This window comes from Mytilus californianus, unplaced genomic scaffold (assembly GCF_021869535.1).
Source record: "Mytilus californianus isolate M0D057914Y unplaced genomic scaffold, xbMytCali1.0.p SCAF_30, whole genome shotgun sequence".
Classification (NCBI taxonomy): Eukaryota; Metazoa; Mollusca; class Bivalvia; order Mytilida; family Mytilidae; genus Mytilus; species Mytilus californianus.
The window spans coordinates 2,063,676-2,084,748 of record NW_026262680.1 but is presented as its reverse complement, the minus strand read 5'-3'; the positions used below and the strand labels follow the sequence as shown (position 1 = coordinate 2,084,748).

Sequence of the window (21,073 nt, the reverse complement as noted above, 5' to 3'; positions counted from 1 at the left end):
CAGAAAGAAAAAAACAATTAGAAATGATATATAAGCAAAGCCAGAACAAAGATGAGTAAAAGGAATAAAAGGGTAAAAATATACAAGGCGCTCACTGTAGAATCAAATGTGGACCATATATCTTATTGTTGTCTTAAAATCCAAAGCACATATTTTAAGAGTGAATGAATTAAAATAGTATTGTAATCTCAGGTTAGTCCCAGTTTATTTAGTTAGCATTTTAATTTATTGATTTATCAAATCATTCATTCATTCATTTAATTTTTTGTTCGATTGATTGCTTGTTTTCTTTATTCAATTGTGTGTTATGTTTTATTTGATATTTCATTTTCAGGTTTTAGGCAAATCTGTTGTCGGGTTTTAAAGGACTAATTTAGGTGTAATCTTGTCAAGAATAAACTTCCGGTTGAAAACAAACGAAAATTCGCCACGTTAGTTTCTTGACATATGTTCTATGCTATGTCTGTAGAGATTATTTCAAGAAAAAGTTATTGTGAAGCATTTTAAAGAACTGAAAATAATTAATGATGAAATAAGGTATGCAGTAATTACACAATTTTATACATGTTATATAGTATACGGTGGTCTTTTCACAAGCGTATAATTTTTACAAAAAAAGGTAAATGCATCAACAGTCTGCGACAAAAAAACTGTTATACATACTTGTCCTAAAATTTATTTCAAGAAATGCCTAATATAATTTTTACCAGTTTTTCGATAATTTTCAATAGCCCAAACCAATTTTTACTAGGCTTGTATGCTTTAGGGCTAATTTTGTTTTTGGAACAGACCGCATAAAAAACCTGCACTTAATAGTAATCAAAGAACTTGCAGTAAATAGCTTTCCAAAGACAGTAAGTAAGCTTTATTGTTTCCATATCCTTACAAAAAATCTTTACTACAGGACCTTCCTTACTAGTGCATCAATGTCCTAAATGCTGCCCTTTGACATCTAAGAGTAATGTTTTGGTCAAGAGTTCCATATGGCATCCGCATCATACTAAATGAACAATCACATATTGCAGTTTTTTCTATGAGGGATGCCATATGGAACTCTTTCCTCAGACACAAGCTATTTAAAGGAAGTTGTTTCCTTGTATAATGTGATCAAAATTTATATTGTCAATTATGAAGAAATATTGAAAAGGCTTAATTTAAAAAAAAAACTTTATAAGAAGATGTGGTACTATTGCCAATGAGCAACTACATGTATCCACCAGGATTAAATGATGAAGATGTAACCAATTTCAAACTAGATATGAGGCAGGTGCTTGATTAGCCCCCAAAGGTTACTTTTCAGCATGTTCAGTAATCTGATATACAAATCTGTTGGAAGTAGGATGTCTTACGAAAAACCTTGAAAAGGAACAAAAACAGGAAAGGGTTTCATTGACTGCCGTGTTGTTAAAGGTCTTTCATTTCGATAGTGTTCTGACCCTTCTACCATATATACATATGCTGCCTTCAGGAGCATATAATGGTAAGTTACATTTTTGTAGGCTAAACAAAATCATATTATGGTTTCCTGTCTCCTAGTCCTTGCAGAAAAAGGGTACATGTAGGTTGGTACATGTACATATAGGTAACAAAAATATGCCATACATGTAATCAACATAAATAGAATGTACATGTATTGCTTACAAAAAATTGGTACTGTGGTTGCAACATTTTTTAGGGTCGGTCTTTTCACCACCGAACACCCAAAAAGACCACTAACCCTTAAGAAAAACAGTAATGTTACACAATAAAACAATAAAATCGATTAAATTACGTAAAATTTAATCCTATTGTCCTTTTTTTCACATTTTTATGTGCATTAGTGATGTTAAAGTTGAGAATCAAAATTTAAAAAAAACGCTTCCGGATCCAGCAATTTTTTTTCATGATTTACATTGTCTGTATTTCATTGCATATTATCTTATTTTCTTTACTTTTCAATTATTAGAAATAAATTGTTCAAATAAGTTAAAACATTTTATTTAATGTGAAATTATCACAATAATTATATTTAAAAAAATGTTAGACTTGAAAGTGTACTGTTCTGACAACAGCCCTTCAAGACTGTTCTTTTTGGTTCTCTTGTTATCATTTCTTATTAATTTGTGTATATATATGTATAAACATATTCATACTCGTTCAGAAGGTGAGTCAAATATATAAATAAAGATGAAAACAATATATTTAGGTGTTTTAGATGGTATTTTAATGTGTTCGGTGGCGAAAAGACCTACCACAATTTTTATACGCAATAATACCACATCTTATTTTTATATTGGTAAAAAAATTAAATCTGAATCATTTCTTTAAATTACCTTTAAGGTCTAATATAGGTAAATGATAAGCTGTTTTTGTTAGTTTGCTGGTGTTTAAACACAACTTTCAACAAACTTGGCTATATCATGTATATCATAGTGGCAAGATTTTATTGACATAGGAATTGTGTACAAATTTCAACAATAGTGGAAAACAATTCAAAAGAGAAGACTAACTTTAGAGTAAATGCAAAGGTTCTGACAGTGTTTGAAAGATGTATGACCAGTAAAGCAAAGGACACTGGCTCAACAGTCAAAACCAGGAGACGCCTGACAAACCAGTAAAATGAGATTTAAACTAAATAATAATGATTGACAAAAAAGGAATGATTTGCATTGCCATTTACCAATTTGTAAACTTGGTTTATTTTCGAAGAGTCATTATCTTGTAATTTGAAATACAAACTTTATTTGTTGTGTTTTATTTTCCATTTTCCTTGTCTATGAATCTGATTTTTTTTAAAGATCAAATTTTTGCAAGGGAATATTTTCCAGATTTTATATATCCTAATTGTAAAATTAGCAAAAATTAAACCCTTTACTAACATTTTCCATTTTACACTACAGTACATGTACATGTACATTATTTAAGCTTTGTTCAAAGTTGAAATACATGAACTTGACTTACAAACGTACTATTCCATTTGTTTTTCAGGTTCTCAAATAGGGGAACAAAACAGAGTCAGAGAAGGAAGATAATTTGAAATACAAAAAATTTGTTTGAAAGGTTTTATTTTCCATTTTCCCTGTCTATGAATCTGATTTTTTTTAAAGATCAAATTTTTGCAAGGGAATATTTTCGAGATTTTATCCTAATTGTAAAATTAGCAAAAATTAAACCCTTTACCATGTTTACTAACATTTTACATTTTACACTACAGTACATGTACATTATTTAAGCTTTGTTCAAAGTTGAAATGCATGAACAGTGAGAACTTGACTGTACAGTATGGGCTTTGCTCATTGTTGAAGGCTGTACAGTGACCTATAGTTGTTAATTTCTGTGTCATTTGGTCTCTTGTGGAGAGTAGTCTCATTGGCAATCATACCACATCTTCTTTTTTACATTTACAAATGTACTATTCCATTTGTTTTTCAGGTTCTTGAATAGGGGAACAAAACGGAGTCAGAGAAGGGAGATAATTTTGTAATGACTATTGAAAATCAACAAAATATGACAACACAGCGTAAACCAGGTGCCCGACACACAGTGGAAGCAACAGATGCAGAATCATCGCAATCTTTTCCTCATATGATGTTCTCAACACACATTGATCAACCAGGACAACACAGTGAGGATGATAAACATGAAAAGCACAGTAAAGATGGACTCAAGGGAGACTATGGAAATATTTCTTTGTTAATGTTTCTATATATACTTCAAGGAATTCCCTTAGGATTAGCCGGGAGTATTCCAATGTTAATGACGAGTAGAAATGTCAGCTACAAAGACCAGGCTGTGTTCAGTTTTGTGTTCTGGCCTTTCAGCATTAAATTGTTATGGGCACCACTAGTGGATTCTTTATATTTTTCGTGGTTTGGACGTCGTAAGACATGGCTTGTGCCTATACAATACCTAATAGGTGTATTTATGTTGGTTTTATCTTGGAATGTTGATAAATTGTTAGGGACAGAAAATGGCGGAGGACATGTAAACATTGTTTATATAACTGTGATATTTTTTATGCTTAATGTTCTAGCAGCCACTCAGGATATAGCAGTCGATGGCTGGGCTCTAACCATGTTGGCAAGGTAATAAAGATGGACATATTATTTAATGTTCCTGAAAAGAAGCTGATACCGTAACTATTATCTCAAAAGAAAAAAAGACAATGTAACAGAAGGGACATCAATTGTCCAAATGCACAACTGGTGCAGTAAAATTAGAACCTTTATTGTTAATCTTATTGGTCATCAGTCCATTCATTAATAAGTATAAGACTGATTTAACAAATTGCATTTTTGTGTTATGTCAAAATGAATTTAGTAAAGTTGCATATTTGTAGAAAGTAATAAAATATAATCTTATTATTTCGGGAGAAATAAAATCAGGTCTGATTTAAATTACATGCATGTACATGTATGTTTAATAAAGTATTGTACACAGAAGGTATAGACTGAATAAAGCATTCTGCATTTATATATGAAGATACCTTTTCTTTTTCTATTTCAGGCGAAATGTGGGATGGGCCAGTACCTGTAATTCAGTAGGACAAACAGCTGGATATTTTTTAGGAAATGTTCTATTTTTAGCTCTAGAGTCAGCTGATTTCTGCAATAAATATCTCAGATCTGAACCTAAAGAAACTGGTTTAGTCACATTAGCAAGTAAGTCAAATGAATATCAGTCAGCTGAGTTATTTTATAAGTCACATAATGTGCTGACAATGATTTTTTTTAAAAAAGTCACAAAATGTTTATTAGATGGTCAGGTAACTCCTGATTTAAAGCTCTCTTTGTAAAGGGAGAGAAATCCTGTAAACAGGTTTTGATTAAAAAACCTGTGAAAAACTAGATACAAAAATATAGAAGTGTACTGCGAAATAAGATTCTACATACATATGTTGCCAAATTGTACAATACCAATAAATAATTATTACACAATACAATAACACTAGAAGATGCCAAGAATCACCCAAAATACTGGACAGTTCTATTGATAACATCAACCACCAACACATTTCATCTGCAAAAAAATATTGTCTTAACAAAAAGAAAACAGCAAACAACATATGGTCCAGATAGCCTGACTCAGTTGTGTATAGGAACAAAATGTAGTGGGATTAAATAAGTTTTACATGGACATGAAAATTCCACTTTGCCCACCTAGACCTTGCTGTAAAACTAAATCACACAATTAAAAAATCTGCATTATTTCCACATGGTACAGTGGTAATTTTGGAAAAAAATCATTCTCTTCAGTTACAGTATGTTAATTTACAATCAATTTTATATTATGTCACATATGTTAATTTTACATTGCAAGAAACAAGAATGTATCATGATGAATATAATGATTATATTTAAAATTTCAGGTTTTTTATATTTCTGGGGCATTGTATTTTTTACCACAACAACATTAGTGTGGATCTTCAAGCATGAGTCTGATGATCCTGATGCAGATGGAGAGCAGGGTATCATTGATACATATAAACAACTCATTCGTGTGATACAACTTCCTGCAGTCATATCATACGCTGCCATCATACTCACGGCTAAGGTGAGATGTCGCTATTTAAGAATTTAATGCTTCCTTTTGTTATTTTATTGGGGTGTAAAGCACATTTTTGTATGGAGTGCGTAAAATCATCCTTTGTAGAATATATACTGCACTCACAAGCTCATGCAATTTAAAAACCCACTCACCAATGTTCATGTAGTAACTGTATATTATTATTCTGCAGTAGGTTTTGGGTCTTTTTATACGACCGCAAAAATAAAAAATTTTTATACGACCGCAAAAATTAAAAATTTTTTGGTCGTATATTGGTATCGCATTGTTGTCGTCATCAGCGTCATCCAAAGACAGATGGTTTCCGGATAATAACTTTAGTAAAGGTAAATAGAAAACAATAAAATTTTAACACAAGGTTTATAACCACTAAAGAAAGGTTGGGATTGATTTTGGGGGTTATGGTCCCAACTGTTTAGGAATTAGGGGCCAAAACAGGGGCCCAAATAAGCATTTTTGTAGTTTCCAGACAATAACTTGTGTTAAAGTGTATGAATCTCTCTGAAATTATACCACAAACTTCCATACTACAAAGGGATGGTTAGGATTGACTTTGGGTGGTTATGGCTCAAACCATTTAGTAATTAGGGGCAAAAAAAGGGGAAAAACAAGGGTTTTTCTGGTTAAAGGACAATTGAGACAATTTAAAAGCAGTGTAAGGGAGGTAATCCAATTCAAATTAAAGAACACTGTTTGAGTACCTCCCTTACACTGCTTGTAAATTATATTAAGAAATGATGATTGTCTTGAGGTGATTTGCTGTCAATTTATTTTTAGCAGTTACTATTAATTAATATTAATTTTAGCCATGACTATGTATGTCGTTTTATATTTTAAAACTTTTATGATGTATTTAAATGGATAATTTTGGTTGCATTGAGGTGTAATACCACCAAATCATAGTACGTCACATCCGGTTGCATACGAAAATAGGTCGAAAAAAAATATTCCCTTGAATTTGACAGTTGTAGGTAATTGATCCTTCATTTCATTGCAGTAAAACATTTCTGAGTCATAAACATATATCTTGGGTATTTCAAAGCACCATTATTTCTTTATTTGGGGTTTCAATAGAATATTTTGGAAACTTGAGGTTACATGGTTACTAAAGCTTGTACACAGGTTAAAAAAGGGGGAAAATTTGATTGGTTAACTTCCAGTGATGGTTATTTTCTTATATGCAATGAAATGTTATGTGAAATTTTTTCTATAGTACTGGACAGGATAAAACTTTACTCATGCCAAGTATTTCTTTATTTGAAACAAAGATAAATTCTGCACAATTTTTTGAAAAGTGCAAATTTAACAAAGACTAATAGGGGAAAATCAATGGTGGTATTACACCTAATATGGGAAGCTGTACATGCACCTTTGACCTTGTGAGTACTCTCATGTGTTAAAATTTCTTGCTATTTAAGTGAAATATTACAAATAATGAAATATTCTGAGTGGATTGAGTCTCCAAAATACATTTTATGAGAAAATTTCCTTGAAATAGGACTTTACCATGAATATTAGTTGACAGAACAAGCCATACTTAGAGTCTTGGGGAGCTTTTTCTCCTTATTTCTTATATTCTGCTATACTAGAAAATTTTTCCTAAGAAATACTTTAATAGATATATAGTTTTAAGTAAATGAAATTATTTTTAAAGCAATAACAACAAATTATTCACCAAAAGAGAAGTTTTTTATGTCCCTCTCTGGAACGCGGCGTAAATTTAAGTTTTACGCAAGGACTTATTGAAACCTCCTTGGAGACAGTAAACTTTTATACGGATAGTTCAAGCAGCTTGAATACTTCAATTAATCATTTATAATAACATTCCTATCATAAATGAGTGAAAGTTACCCCAAAATTTTTATTTATTGGCTTAAAAAGTAGAAATTTTGAGGAAATGAGAGGTATAAATGGACCAAAAGAGACTTTATAAGGAAGAATAAGAGGTCCATTAGTAGTATTTATCATCCTAAAGTCATCTTTTGTATCATATTCAACTGTTTGTAGGCAGATGAGATAAATATTTGATCATTTATTGGTCCACACTATATTCTATCATGATGCGGCTTGGTTTGAATTTTTCGAAGAAATTTTGCTCGAATCGCTGTAGATGTCGTCTTACATTATACTAGATTTTTCTCAAACTATTGAACTGATTATGACAAAACTTGACAGGAATGCTTGAAATAACCAGTATTACAAAGGAAAAAAGTCACATTCAGTTTATTCAACAAAAAAGTCTTCTTTAGGTGTAATACCACCAAATCATAGTACGTCACATCCGGTTGCATACGAAAATAGGTAGAAAAAAAATATTCCCTTGAATTTGACAGTTGTAGGTAATTGATCCTTCATTTCATTGCAGTAAAACATTTCTGAGTCATAAACATATATCTTGGGTATTTCAAAGCACCATTATTTCTTTATTTGGGGTTTCAATAGAATATTTTGGAAACTTGAGGTTACATGGTTACTAAAGCTTGTACACAGGTTAAAAAAGGGGGAAAATTTGATTGGTTAACTTCCAGTGATGGTTATTTTCTTATATGCAATGAAATGTTATGTGAAATTTTTTCTATAGTACTGGACAGGATAAAACTTTACTCATGCCAAGTATTTCTTTATTTGAAACAAAGATAAATTCTTCACAATTTTTTGAAAAGTGCAAATTTAACAAAGACTAATAGGGGAAAATCAATGGTGGTATTACACCTTGAGAAACTGACCATATCTTGAGGGAAAGAATTTTTTTGGGGAATAAGGGAAAGGGGGGAGGTGAAAAAAATTGGAGGAGGGACAATTTTTCTCATTTCAGATTTCAGAAAATTGGTAAGGGGGGGGGGGGGGGGGGCAGTCAATTCGCAACAGCATAGTGTATTGCACAAAAGCAATAAATTGAATATAAATTCAAATCATATAACCAATTTGAAGTTCTTTGACTACAGTTATTCTGTGTCAGAAACCTATTATGTGTCAAAAATTTAGTTACAATCCAAATTCAGACCTGTATCATGGGTGAATATTGTGTCCATTTTGGCCCAACTTTTCAGGGTTGGACATCTGCGGTCGTATCCAGCTGCGCTCAGCGAAGCAATTTATTTTAGATGATGATGATGATGATGGATGGCTGCTTGACGTACAGCGGCAAATTAATATGCATATTCAGGACGAGATCATATTTGTGTCATATGAATATAAACCCTGTTTTGTACTTAACCGACAAGCTGAGCCTGATTTTTTACGTGCTAGTTCACAAGTTAACAGTCCGTAGGAAGACATACTACCTAACCCGGACACTTTATTCCGACTCCAAACCGACCACTCTTTAGTCTTGCTCCTTAATGCAGCGTGCTTAGCGGAGAAGCAGCAAATACCAGTTTTAAAGTCTTTGGTTTGACCTAGCTAGGGTTCAAACCCACAACCTCCTGCACTCGAGGCAAACATGCTACCATGAGACCACTGAGGCAGTCTTTTTTTTTTTAGAAGAAATGTGATAATTTATGTATTTTAAACTTTTTTTTTAAGCAAAACGTTCTTGTTTACTACAAGATGAGGGTGCATAATTTATTTGTTCCTTAATAAAATTGAAATGAAGAAAACCAGTTTATTTCATATTTACTAGTAAAAGATGTAATAAATGTAAGTTGGCAAAGAAGAGAAATTAGTGAAAACAAATTAATAAGATGTTTTATAATGCTATAGAGTGATTTTCAAACAAAGTTTAGATCTATAATATGGCATTTATTTAGAATAAATGTATTTTTTACTTTCATAATGTTATTTGCAAAAGATAAAAAGGTTGAACTTTTGTTATTTTTTTTAATGATTTTTATACGCCCGTCAAATTTTTGACGGGACGTATTATGGTATACAAATGTCCAGCGTCCGTCCGTCTGTCTGTCTGTCCGGCGTAAACATGTCGCACCGTAACTTGAGAATGACATAGTTGTTTCTTATGATGGTCAAACGATCTGTATACTTTTTAGTGATAATAAGATTAAAACTTTTTGAGTTACGGGACTTAGTAACTAAAACAGGTGTGTGTTTTTTTCACATGTCGCGCCGTATCTCAAAAACAATTTATGATTATTGCTTAAAACTTTTTGGTGATGATTCAAAATTTTATTTTAGAGATATTGAGTATTTTGTTAAAAAAGGGGGAGGGGTTTTTCACATGTCGCGCCGTATCTCAAAAACAGTTTATGACTATTGCTTAAAACTTTACACACTTCTTAGTTATATTAACCTTAAGATCTGTATACTTTTTGGTGATGATTCAAAATTTTATTTTTGAGTTCTTGAGTATTTTGTAAAAAAAGGGGGAGGTGTTTTTCACATGTCGCGCCATATCTCAAAAACGATTTATGATTATTGCTTAAAATTTTACACACTTCTTAGTTATATTAATCTAAAGATCTGTTTACTTTTTGGTTTTGATTCAAAATTTTATTTTAGAGATATTGAGTTTTTTGAGAAAAAAAAAAGGGGGGGGTTTTTGCATGTCACGCCGTATGTCAGAAACTATTTATGCTTATTGCATAAAAATTCACACACAAGACGAAGGGGTGTATCATGCGCTCATGGCGCAGCTGTTTATTATCTTTTATATCGTGATGAGAATTTCAGATTGTTGATTTTCCCTTTCTGTGTGTGATTTTCTTATCATTAATATTCTTCTCTGTGTTGGATTTTGTGAATGTTAATTTTCTATTTATAGCTATATTTTCTGATGGTAAATTTTCTGTTTCCAGGTTGGATTTTCTGCTGCAGATTCATTAACTGGGCTGAAGCTGATAGAATCTGGTATGCAGAAACAGACTCTAGCCCTGTTTGCTATACCTATGATTCCAATACAGATAGTATTACCACTAATAATTAGCAAGTTTACAGCTGGTCCTAAACCAATGGACGTATTCCTCAGGGCTATGCCATTTAGGTATGTAGTATATAATAGCGTGTCCCATACCAATAGACATATTACTCAATATCATGAAATTTAAATATTAAAGTATTAATTCATTCTAGTCCCTGAAGCCAATTGATATGCATGTATTTCTTAGGGCCATGCTGTTAAGGTATGTAATATTACATCTGGTCTAAATCAATAAATTTTTTTCTCAGGGCCATGGGTATTTTTATTAGTATTACACAATGCTACCCATAACCAGATTCTAACATGACATGAAAACAATGACAGTGCAATTGACGGAGCAGGAATGATTTAACCTTCAGGAGTACTTGGAGTGCATATAAGGTTTTTCTTGTGGGTATGAGTGAAAGAGACAACTAAAGTAACTTGACGGCCTTCAACAATGAGCAAAACCCATATATCATAGCCTTCATAGGAAGACATTTATGGTGTAAAGAAACTTATAATTTTATACTTCTTTTTCTATTATTTATGTAAGATCCATCTGAAGCAAAGAGATACTTTGGTAAATGAAAATTTTAGATTTTCACATTGTTGTATGGTTGCTTCTGTACTATACCTTTATTGTATAGTTTCTATGGTAATTGCACATGGTCTTTTATGATAGATGCTGAGGTTACCTTAATGGGATGCTTCTAGTGCAGTTGTTACTGTAATTTGATATTTTTGTTTTGCAGGTTAATGCTAGGGTTACTGTATGCTTTCATTGTATGGCTGTCATCACAAGTGCAAGAGACAAAAGGGAATTTCCCAACTTATTTGTATGCCCTCATATTGTGCAGTTATGCAATTCATCAAGTAAGTATCTAAGTCTTATAAGATTAATTTTGTTGAGGAATTGACAGAAAAAATATTACAGTCATTCCTTATAATTTAATTCTAAATTCCATTTTTATGGCGTAAATCATGAAAAAAAGTTGATGACATTACAGTCACATGACAAAATTATGTCATTATTAGACAGAAAATTTTCATCCAATCAGAAGATGTGTTACATCTAAAATAAAATTATTTAATAATAATAGTAAAACAAGAAAACAACAAAATCACTCTTGTATGTGATTTCAGTTGAATCACTCTGAATTAAAGATTTTTTTAAGTAAGATTATGAGGTATGTTAATGTCCTAGGTGGGTTTCCATAGCTTCATTTGAACTATTTTCAAGGTTGTACCATACAGTACATTTTTGTCTCAAATAACCATAAAGCATATTTATATTATGAAATTTTTATTTATCATACAAGTATTATTATATTTAGGTAGCATTATACAGTATGTTTGTGTCCCAGATGGCTTTCCATGCCAAAATAAGTGACCCTGCTATAGGAGGAACTTACATGACTCTGTTAAACACATTGGCAAACCTTGGTAAGTTCTAAGTAACTGTTTTGTACAATGGCAAACTATGTGTACTAAGCTGTTTCTAGTTAACATAGAAAGTTCTCTTTGTTTTCTGGTGATCATTGTCACATAAAACCACTACGTCAATAAAACCAAAGCATTATAAACAGGGTTTAAGCTAGGATTTTGAGGGCTTTAGTCACTTTTGCGTGGGATGAAAATCAACCTTTTTTTGGGTAGCAGCAAGGGACCTAGGATGTATATTACTTTGTCAGACTTTGTCTTTGAAGGACTTTAATAGGCATACTAGGCAGTTACTGCATGATTTGACTGATGTGGCACTTTAATACGAAAGATTAGGATATAAGATCTAGAAATCTAGTTCACAATTTCACATCAGTTAGTTTCAGGGTACATTCCTAATCAGCAAAAGTTGGGATCCATTTTTTTTTAAACCAGGATTCACAGCAGAAATGAACTTGTAAGGACTATTTCACTGCATTATTCATACTCATTATCCTTAAAAACGTTTTAAAGCGATATTTAGAATGAATTTTTATGAAGTTGGAACCAAGAATTTGTACAAATCCTTATTGGAACAATTCTAATGACTTTAAATTGTAAATTTATCATGAATAGTCATGTTTACTTTCGATTTCCAAATGAAATGAAAACGGGAAGTGACAAGTTGATAATAAATTCAGAATGAATCCGGATTCATCTACGGATTGGTTCGTGTTTAAAAAAGGCAGGAAATTATCATTTTTTAAATTAAATTTGCTACATAAGAACTATATTTGTCTCTCTCGTTTAGTTTGATACTTAATTATTTCGTATTTTACGTTTTAGTATCTTTAAATTCATATGAATACTTTCGCGCAAGCGCAGTTCCTAGTAAAAGAAGTACCTGTTTGACTTGTGAAAACATTTCTGAATGTTATGAATAAAGTTCTATCTTTTTAATCGAATTTATCGAAAGTTTTTGATTAAAAGTTATATCAAATATGACGAAAATACGTTCATTTGACGAAACTACGACAAGCGAACTGCAAATTGTGATCGTTTGAGAAATATTGAAATTAAAATGCGAACTGTCCGAGGGAATACTCAAATGTTGAAATGACGAAACTACGACAAACGAACTGCAAATTGTGCTCGTTTGATAAATATTGAAATTGAAATGCCGACTGACTGATTTTACTGGGGAAAATAATTATATTGATGATCAATTTTGAGGTTGATAAATGATTAACGGATTATAATTAGTGACCCATCCGATGGCGATAAGCGGATTATCTGTAATCACAACTTTTAACACCTGTTGAAAATGTTAATTAGCTGAGGGTCATAAACTTGTCAGAAACAATAAGACAGGTAGAATTATAGTATTTTCATGCGAAAATATTTTTACTCTTTCCAAATTTAAGTGACGAAATTGATTTGGAATACTTTCGTCATTTTGAAAACCGTTTCGTAAATGACGAAAATGACGAGCGCTAGCAAAATCACTGATTATAAACAGTTCTGTGTGGTACCCCTTAGGTCACATTTAAAATTTGCCTCAGGTCACAAACTCACTTTGAAGCAAATGAAAGAATTTGAAAATTTTTAAAGGTCACAGGTCCTTTTAAATGAGACACCACTATTTTAGATTTCAGAACAGAAATGTGATTCACAAATGTTTGTAATGGCACTGAAAATCCGTAAATTTATACTTTGCCTTACAGTATTTTGTTTTAACCAAAAATCCTCTAAAAGAAGATGTTTTTTACAGTAATTTCAGAAATTATTGCTAATAATGTGACTGGATGTGAATCGCAATAATAAGAACTCGCATCATGATATCTGAAGTATATATCTTTATGTAGCTTTTCCTAAAATCGCAATAATTAAACTCACATTTTTGTTCATTCATCAAATATCGCAATAATAAATGCACACAATAATTTCTGAATTTACAATAACATACATGTTACAGGATTAAACAGCAGTCATTCACATGACATTTATCTAATTCATTATAGGTGGGAATTGGCCAGCTACAGTAGCATTGTGGTTAGTAGAAGGACTAACATGGAAGTCCTGTAATGGAGGTCCTGGTCAGTGTTCTTCTACGGCTGAGTCTGAGGTAAGTAGCATGTAATATGTTTTGTGAAATGTTTATTCCTCGTTCCATTCCTCGGCCTGTTATTTGAACACTATTCTAAGCTGGAAGAATCTGTTTGACCCCGATATATACATTAATTTCTAGTTTTACCTGTGTTATTAAAGATGAAAACAGCTCTAGTAACCACATTGTCAGTCTGTCCTAAAGACCTTGGGTAGAAAACTTTCGATGAAATGAAAGTTTTCTTGGCTCCTATTGAAGGGAATAATTTTATTTTTGGCATGCAGCTTGATAATACTGAGCTTGAGTGGTAGTGAGTAACCAATTTTAGATTCAATGTGCAGCCACTTCCTGTTTGTTTATAATTTAAAATTTTACAAGCTCAATTGTACAAGGAAAATTTTCAGTAAAGTTTTCTTGGCTTCAGTAAAAGGGAATGATCAGTTATGCTCCAGTTCATGTTACCTCAATCAATTGCAGGCAGTGACGTAGGTCCAGACCCAATATTGGTCTTGTTAGTTTTAAACTGCAGTCAGAGAAAGCATTGAAATTGTGAGAGAGATATAGGTTCTTTGATTTCTATATGTAGGATCGTATATTTGCCCGATGAAGCTATGAAATAAAGGTTGTATGAATTTCTATTTTTAGGCTTGTACATCAGCAGGAGGCACTTGTCAAACAGAGATAGATGGATATTATATAGAATCATTCTTGTGTGTAGTGATTGGTATTTTCTGGTATTTATGGCGACAAAAAAGAGTACGGCAGTTAGACAGACTACCATTAGATGCATGGAAATGTTCCTAGTATAGAGACATTATTAGGATTGAATGAAACTTTGACTTGATTGTATGGAATAAGTCAGTTATGTATGAAGCATTTAGAAAAGTTAACATAAATTAAAACTAAATATATCATGTATATTCGGGCAATTTAAGAATTATTTGAGGGGGGTGGGGATTGGAAGGCACCTCATATTAATTAAATAATTTTTCACACATTAATGCATCAAATTTCTAAGGGCTATTCCATTAAAATGTATGTGGGAGGGTAGGAAGGGACTTTCCAAATATCCCTACAAGCAAGAACCATTTTTTAGATAATTTTGCGTAATGGTAATAGTTGCATACTGAAAAAAGACCCATGACCCACATTCAATAATTAAACTTCCCTTCCTAACCTCCCACATACATTTTAATGGAATAGCCCTAATTAAAATTGTATAGGTGGGGGTCTTGGGGTGAAAAAAGTGCCTTCCAACTTGCCCAAACATTTTATTTTTGTAGTAGCCCTAAGTTGTACAGACCTTAGGGAAGATCAACTAAGAAATTCCAATGCAAAATTTTATTTTAATTAAATATCAAATGTGAATGTTTTATGGGTAAAAAAAGTACAAATAACCAAATATATAAAAAGCTTTCTTCTTACTACTGTTAAATTGTGAAATCCTGAAAATTAAAAGCATTTATGATTGAGATTTGAAAATTTAATGAAAATTTCCGCTGTACAAAATTATCTAATTTTCAATATTACCTCTAAAATTTAATTTCAATCTATAAACTCAATTAAAATTTGGATAACATCATTGAATGCAAATAGGAGGAGGGGGGAACTAGCAAAAAATATTCATATGTTAGTTATTTAATACAACAATATAAGTAGTACTTTTACAGTGTGAAAACCAGAAAGCATTGAATTCACAAGTAAGATGTGTCAGAATTTTCATAGAACAAATGTCTGTATAGATGATGCTTAAGAGTCTAGATAGTTCTAATAGAGAACAGTTTAAATTACATTTTGCTTTTCAGTTCGAAGAAATCATATTTCATGATATTATTTATTAAAAACTCTATAAACATAATCAGGAATACTATTAAATTTTATGAAATTTCTTAGAAAAGCGTACATGATTGTACGTCCTATAAATTTTTTTAGTCAGTTAATGGACATCCTATATTTCTTTCTCCCAGTAGTAGTAATAGATGTTATCAATATTTTATAATTAATATCATTGTTTTGTTACAATTTGTTTGTTTTTTTAGTCTATGGTGAAATTGTTCTATTTAGTAATGAGTTTCACAGATTTTTAGAAACTTATTTGTTAAATTTGTTGTGAAGTTGTTCCATTTACTAATGAAGTTTGGGATTTTTTTTGGATTATTTTGGTATCCTCCATTAATTAATAATTACATTGCATGTATGTTTCACGAGAATCAGTTAGTTTGATTGGTTAACAACAATAGTGCATCATTCAAAAATTAACCTTCATATCAAAATGAAATGTTACATTCGTGATGACACATGCTTCCACAGAAAAAGGGCACAGGTAAATAAAAGAAAAACTTGATACAATTTTTTTTGCATGGTCTTAGGATAAAAATGTAATTATAAGAAATGAATGCTTCTTTTAGTAATTTGATAGGGTTGTAAAAGTGTTGATCGTGCACACATTTTTAGAATGAAGCACTTCCGTGCATACAAAATGTGCTTCATTCAACACTTTCACACCCCAATAAAATTAAAAAAAGAAGCATTCATTTCTTAAATGAATTTTAGGATAATTTTGGTATATTTGGTATCCGTATTAAGATCACAATCACCCAAGGATGAAGAACAGCAATTAAAGTGCTGTTTTTTCTGCCTTATATAAAAAAGAAGATGTGGTATGATTGCCAATGAGACAACTCTCCACAAGAGACCAAATGACACAGAAATTAACAACTACAGGTCACCGTAAGGCCTTCAACAATGAGCAAAGCCCATACCGCACAGTCAGCTATAAAAGGCCCCGAAATGACAATGTAAAACAATTCAAACGAGAAAACTAACGGCCTAATTTATGTACAAAAAATTAACAAATAACAAATATGTAACACATAAACAAACGACAACCACTGAATTACAGGCTCCTGACTTGGGACAGGCGCATACATACAGAATGTGGTGGGGTTAAACATGTTAGCGGGATCCCAACCCTCCCCCTAACCTAGGACAGTGGTGTAACAGTACAACATAAGAACGAACTATAAAAATCAGTTGAAAGAGGCTTAACTCATCAGATGGATAAAAATACAAATACTACAAATACAAGTGGACGTGGCCGGGTACTTGTACATAGTTTTGCCAAGTGTGTGTTGGGATTTGTGTCATGAAGTTATACACCATATCCCTTTTTGCATTAGAAAGCAAAAATCTCTATAAAGCTTGAGTAAGTTTAATAATATGATTAAAAATCTTTTTAAAGTTGATTAATTCATCTGTTGTATATTTTCATGATTATTTAAAACTACATTCCTTGCATATTACTGTAAAGTTTTATTTTTCACAGAGTTCAAATTTTCGTAATTTCTGGGGCTAAAGTATTTCATGAGGTTATATTTTCCCATGTTTTTTTTCCTGTGGGAATGTAATTTTGCGATTTTCATAATTGTGAAATTAGCAAATATTTTTCCGCTTTATATTATAGAAGTAAATGGACCAAACACAATATGAACTGTACTAAGAACTAGAATAATTTCTAGACAGGGATCGTTGGGGCAATACATTTTTTTCCATACATTTATATTGTTTTTATTATTTATCTATTGTTTTTGTATTCTTGTTTATATAAATTATCACACATAAATCAATTGAATCGTATTCGTTTTTAACTTAGCTTAGGATCCTTGCTCACTGCTCAACAGAACATCATAACTAGGTTGGCTTGACGGAAGAAAATTGAATTTTTGGATGGTATCAAATCTTACAGAAGGTCATCAATATTTAGCTTAATTTTTATACACTGCAAAAAAAATTTGGGATCGTATAATGCTATCAAGTTGTCGTCTGCGTCTCCTTCCGAAGACATTTGGTTTCCAGACAATAACTTAAGTTTAGGTGTATGAATCTCTTTGAAATTTAAGCAAAAGGTTCAATACCACAAAAGGAAGGTTGGGATTGTTTTTGGGGGTGATGGTCCTACCCGTTTAGGAATAAGGGGCCAAAAAATGGGCCCAAATCAAGCATTTTTTCTATTTTCAGGACAATAACTTGTGTATTAGTATTTTGATTGCTCTGAAATTGTACCACAAGGTTCAATACCACAAGTCGAAGGTTGGGATTCATTTTGGGGGTAATTGCCCAAACCGTTCAGGAATTAGGGGCCAAAAAGGGTTTAAAACAAGCATTTTTGTCGAGCCTTCGACTTTTGTCGAAAAAGCGAGACATAGCGATCCTACATTCCGTCGGCGTCGTCGGCGGCGTCCACAAATATTCACTCTGTGGTTAAAGTTTTTCAAATTTTAATAACTTTCTTAAACTATCCTGGATTTCTACCAAACTTGGACAGAAGCTTGTTTATGATCATAAGATAATATTCAAAAGTAAATTTTGTAAAAAAAAAATTCCATTTTTTCCGTATTTTACTTTTAAATGGACTTAGTTTTTCTGCCAAGAAACATTACATTCACTCTGTGGTTAAAGTTTTTGAAATTTTAATAACTTTCTTAAACTATCCTAGATTTCTACCAAACTTGGAAAGAAGCTTATTTATGATCAAAAGATAGTATCCAGAAGTAAATTTTGTAAAAAACAATTTTCATTTTTTCCGTATTTTACTTATAAATGGACTTAGTTTTTCTGCCATGAAACATTACATTCACTCTGTGGTTAAAGTTTTTGAAATTTTAATAACTTTCTTAAACTATCCTGGATTTCTACCAAACTTGGAAAGAAGCTTGTTTATGATCAAAAGATAGTATCCAGAAGTAAATTTTGTAAAAAAGTAAAAAAAAAAAATCCATTTTTTCCGTATTTTACTTATAAATGGACTTAGTTTTTCTTCCAGTTAACATTACATACAGTCTGCACTTTAAGTTTTTAAAACATTTATTAGATTCATAAACTATCCTGGATTTTTACCAAACTTGGACAGAAGCTACTTACAATCAAAAGATAGTATAGAGAGGAATATTATAATTAATTTTTTTCCTCATTTTTGTTGAGCCTGCGATTAACAACAAAAGTAGGCGAGACACTGGGTTCCGCGGAACCCTTACGAATTTTTCTAGTTTCCGGACAATAACTCGAGTTTAAGTGTATTGATGTCTCTCATACAGTACCACATTTTACAAAAAGAAAATTTTCTTAAAAGGTTATTTTTGTTGGAAAAGGGGGGGGGGGGGAGGTTAAAAAAAATTGTTTTTTTTTTGGGGGGGGGGGGGGCAATTTTTTTTCTGCAAGATTTAAGAAATTGTAAATTTTCCAAAGAAAAATTGGGGGTCACAATTGCTAATTCTTTGTATATTGTCTGAAAACAGATTTACTAAGTAATGCGCAACAGCACAATGCACAGTGTATTGCACAAAAGCAAGAAATCTTCAATTGAATATAAATTCAAATCACATAACCAATTTTAAGTTCTTTGACTACATTTATTCTGTGTCAGAAACCTATAATGTGTCAAATATTTAATTACAATCCAAATTCAGACCTGTATCAAGCTTGAATATTGTGTCCATTTTTGCGCCAACTGTTCAGGGTTGGACCTCTGCCGTCGTATCCAGCTGCTCTCGGCGGAGCTTTTATTTTTGCAAAACCTATCCAGTTGCAATTTTTGCAGTAAGAAAAGCATCTCACATATTATTTATAAATATTCGGTAAATACTAATTTGTAATAGGCTTGTATGCATAATTTTTTAAAACCAGGAAATTAAATATGCAGGGAAATATCATTTTTGCTTCAGAAATAATTACCCCCAAAAAGCAGGGCATCCACAGTACCATAATATAAGAATTTAAAAATCTTCACATAACTTAACCTTATTGTTGTGTATTGTAAAACTTGTGTAAGTTATCTATGAATTTGATAGATTTATTTTTTATTGTTAAAACAATTTGCATAGGGTGATGTCTTTGAGGGGAATTATTTTGGGTCAGGACATTCTTACTCTAACAGTTAAACTTAAATCTGATTCTTCACTGTTTAAAGTAGTATTTTTTTTGTTTTCATTGGGGAGGAGTTTGTGTATGTATTGAAACTTCAGTTCTATAAGTAGTGAAAGTTGTTTATGTGAATACCCCACCTAGACTTGTCCACATAGATCAGAGAGATTTGGTCAGGATCACTAGATGTGCTTATTTTGAGGGATAAATAAGTTTATGAAATAGCAATTTTTTAATAAATATTCCCCAATTTTCTCTGGATAAAATATTGGTAGTTTTTGATAAATAATCAAATATGTGTGTGACAATCAATGTAAGGAATATAGACTAATAAATAGAAACAAAGGACCAATTAAGTGAAATGTCAAGTTTTAGAAATGTCTGAAGGTAGGTGTTTTTTTTTTCCTAGCCATGCCAAGCATACAATTTTTATTGACTGTTTCCTACAATGTTTAGGCTATTTTTCTTGAAAAACCACATCACCATCAAATTTTAATAAAAGTGCCCCCCCCCCCCCCCCCCCCCCTCCTTACATTATTGCCGGAACAGTCCTTAGTAATTTTCCTTTTGAACTCACAACTCACATCATCATCTTTGTCTAAGACTTGTTTACACCTACATAGTAAAAGGAGATTATTATTGGTTGATGCAATCAGTTTGAATGCCTTATAAAAGCAAGTTTGTTAAATAAAATTTATATTATTTTTATACGACCGCAAATTTTGCGGTCGTATATTGGTATGACGTTGGCGTCGTCGTCGTCCGAAGACACATTGGTTTTCGCACTCTAACTTTAGTTTAAGTGAATGGATCTCTATGAAATTTTACCATAAGGTTCAATACCACAAAATGAACATGGGGATTGATTTTGGGGGTAATTGCCTCCAAATTTTAGGAATTAGGCCAAAAAGGGGCCAAAAATAAGCATTTTTCTAGTTTCATGTCAATAACTTGTGTGTAAGTGTATGGATCTTTATGAAATTGTACTACAAGGTTCGATATCACAAAGGGAAAGCTGGAATTGAGTTTGGGGGTAATTGCCCAAAATGTTTAGGAATAAGGGGCCCAAAAGGGGCCAAAAATAAGCATTTTTCTAGTTTCCAGACAATAACTTGTGTTCAAGTGTATGGATCTCTCTGAAATTGTACTGCAAGGTACCATACCACAAAGGGAAGTCTGAGATTGATTTTGGGGGTAATTTCCTCAAAATTTTAGGAATTGGGGGCCAT

At 31.9% G+C, this 21,073-nt stretch overlaps 1 protein-coding gene across 1 annotated transcript; it reads left to right on the top strand.

The window, feature by feature from the left end:
* The first annotated feature begins 404 nt into the window (after positions 1-404).
* LOC127736403 (acetyl-coenzyme A transporter 1-like) lies at positions 405-18,023 on the top strand. Its single transcript, XM_052246936.1, has 9 exons — positions 405-537; positions 3,412-4,064; positions 4,486-4,640; positions 5,348-5,532; positions 10,296-10,480; positions 11,152-11,272; positions 11,734-11,842; positions 13,840-13,943; positions 14,571-18,023. The coding sequence occupies exons 2-9, from the start codon at positions 3,463-3,465 to the stop codon at positions 14,727-14,729; spliced, it is 1,620 nt and encodes a 539-aa protein (XP_052102896.1). The 5' UTR covers positions 405-537; positions 3,412-3,462; the 3' UTR covers positions 14,730-18,023.
* The last annotated feature ends 3,050 nt before the right edge of the window (positions 18,024-21,073 follow it).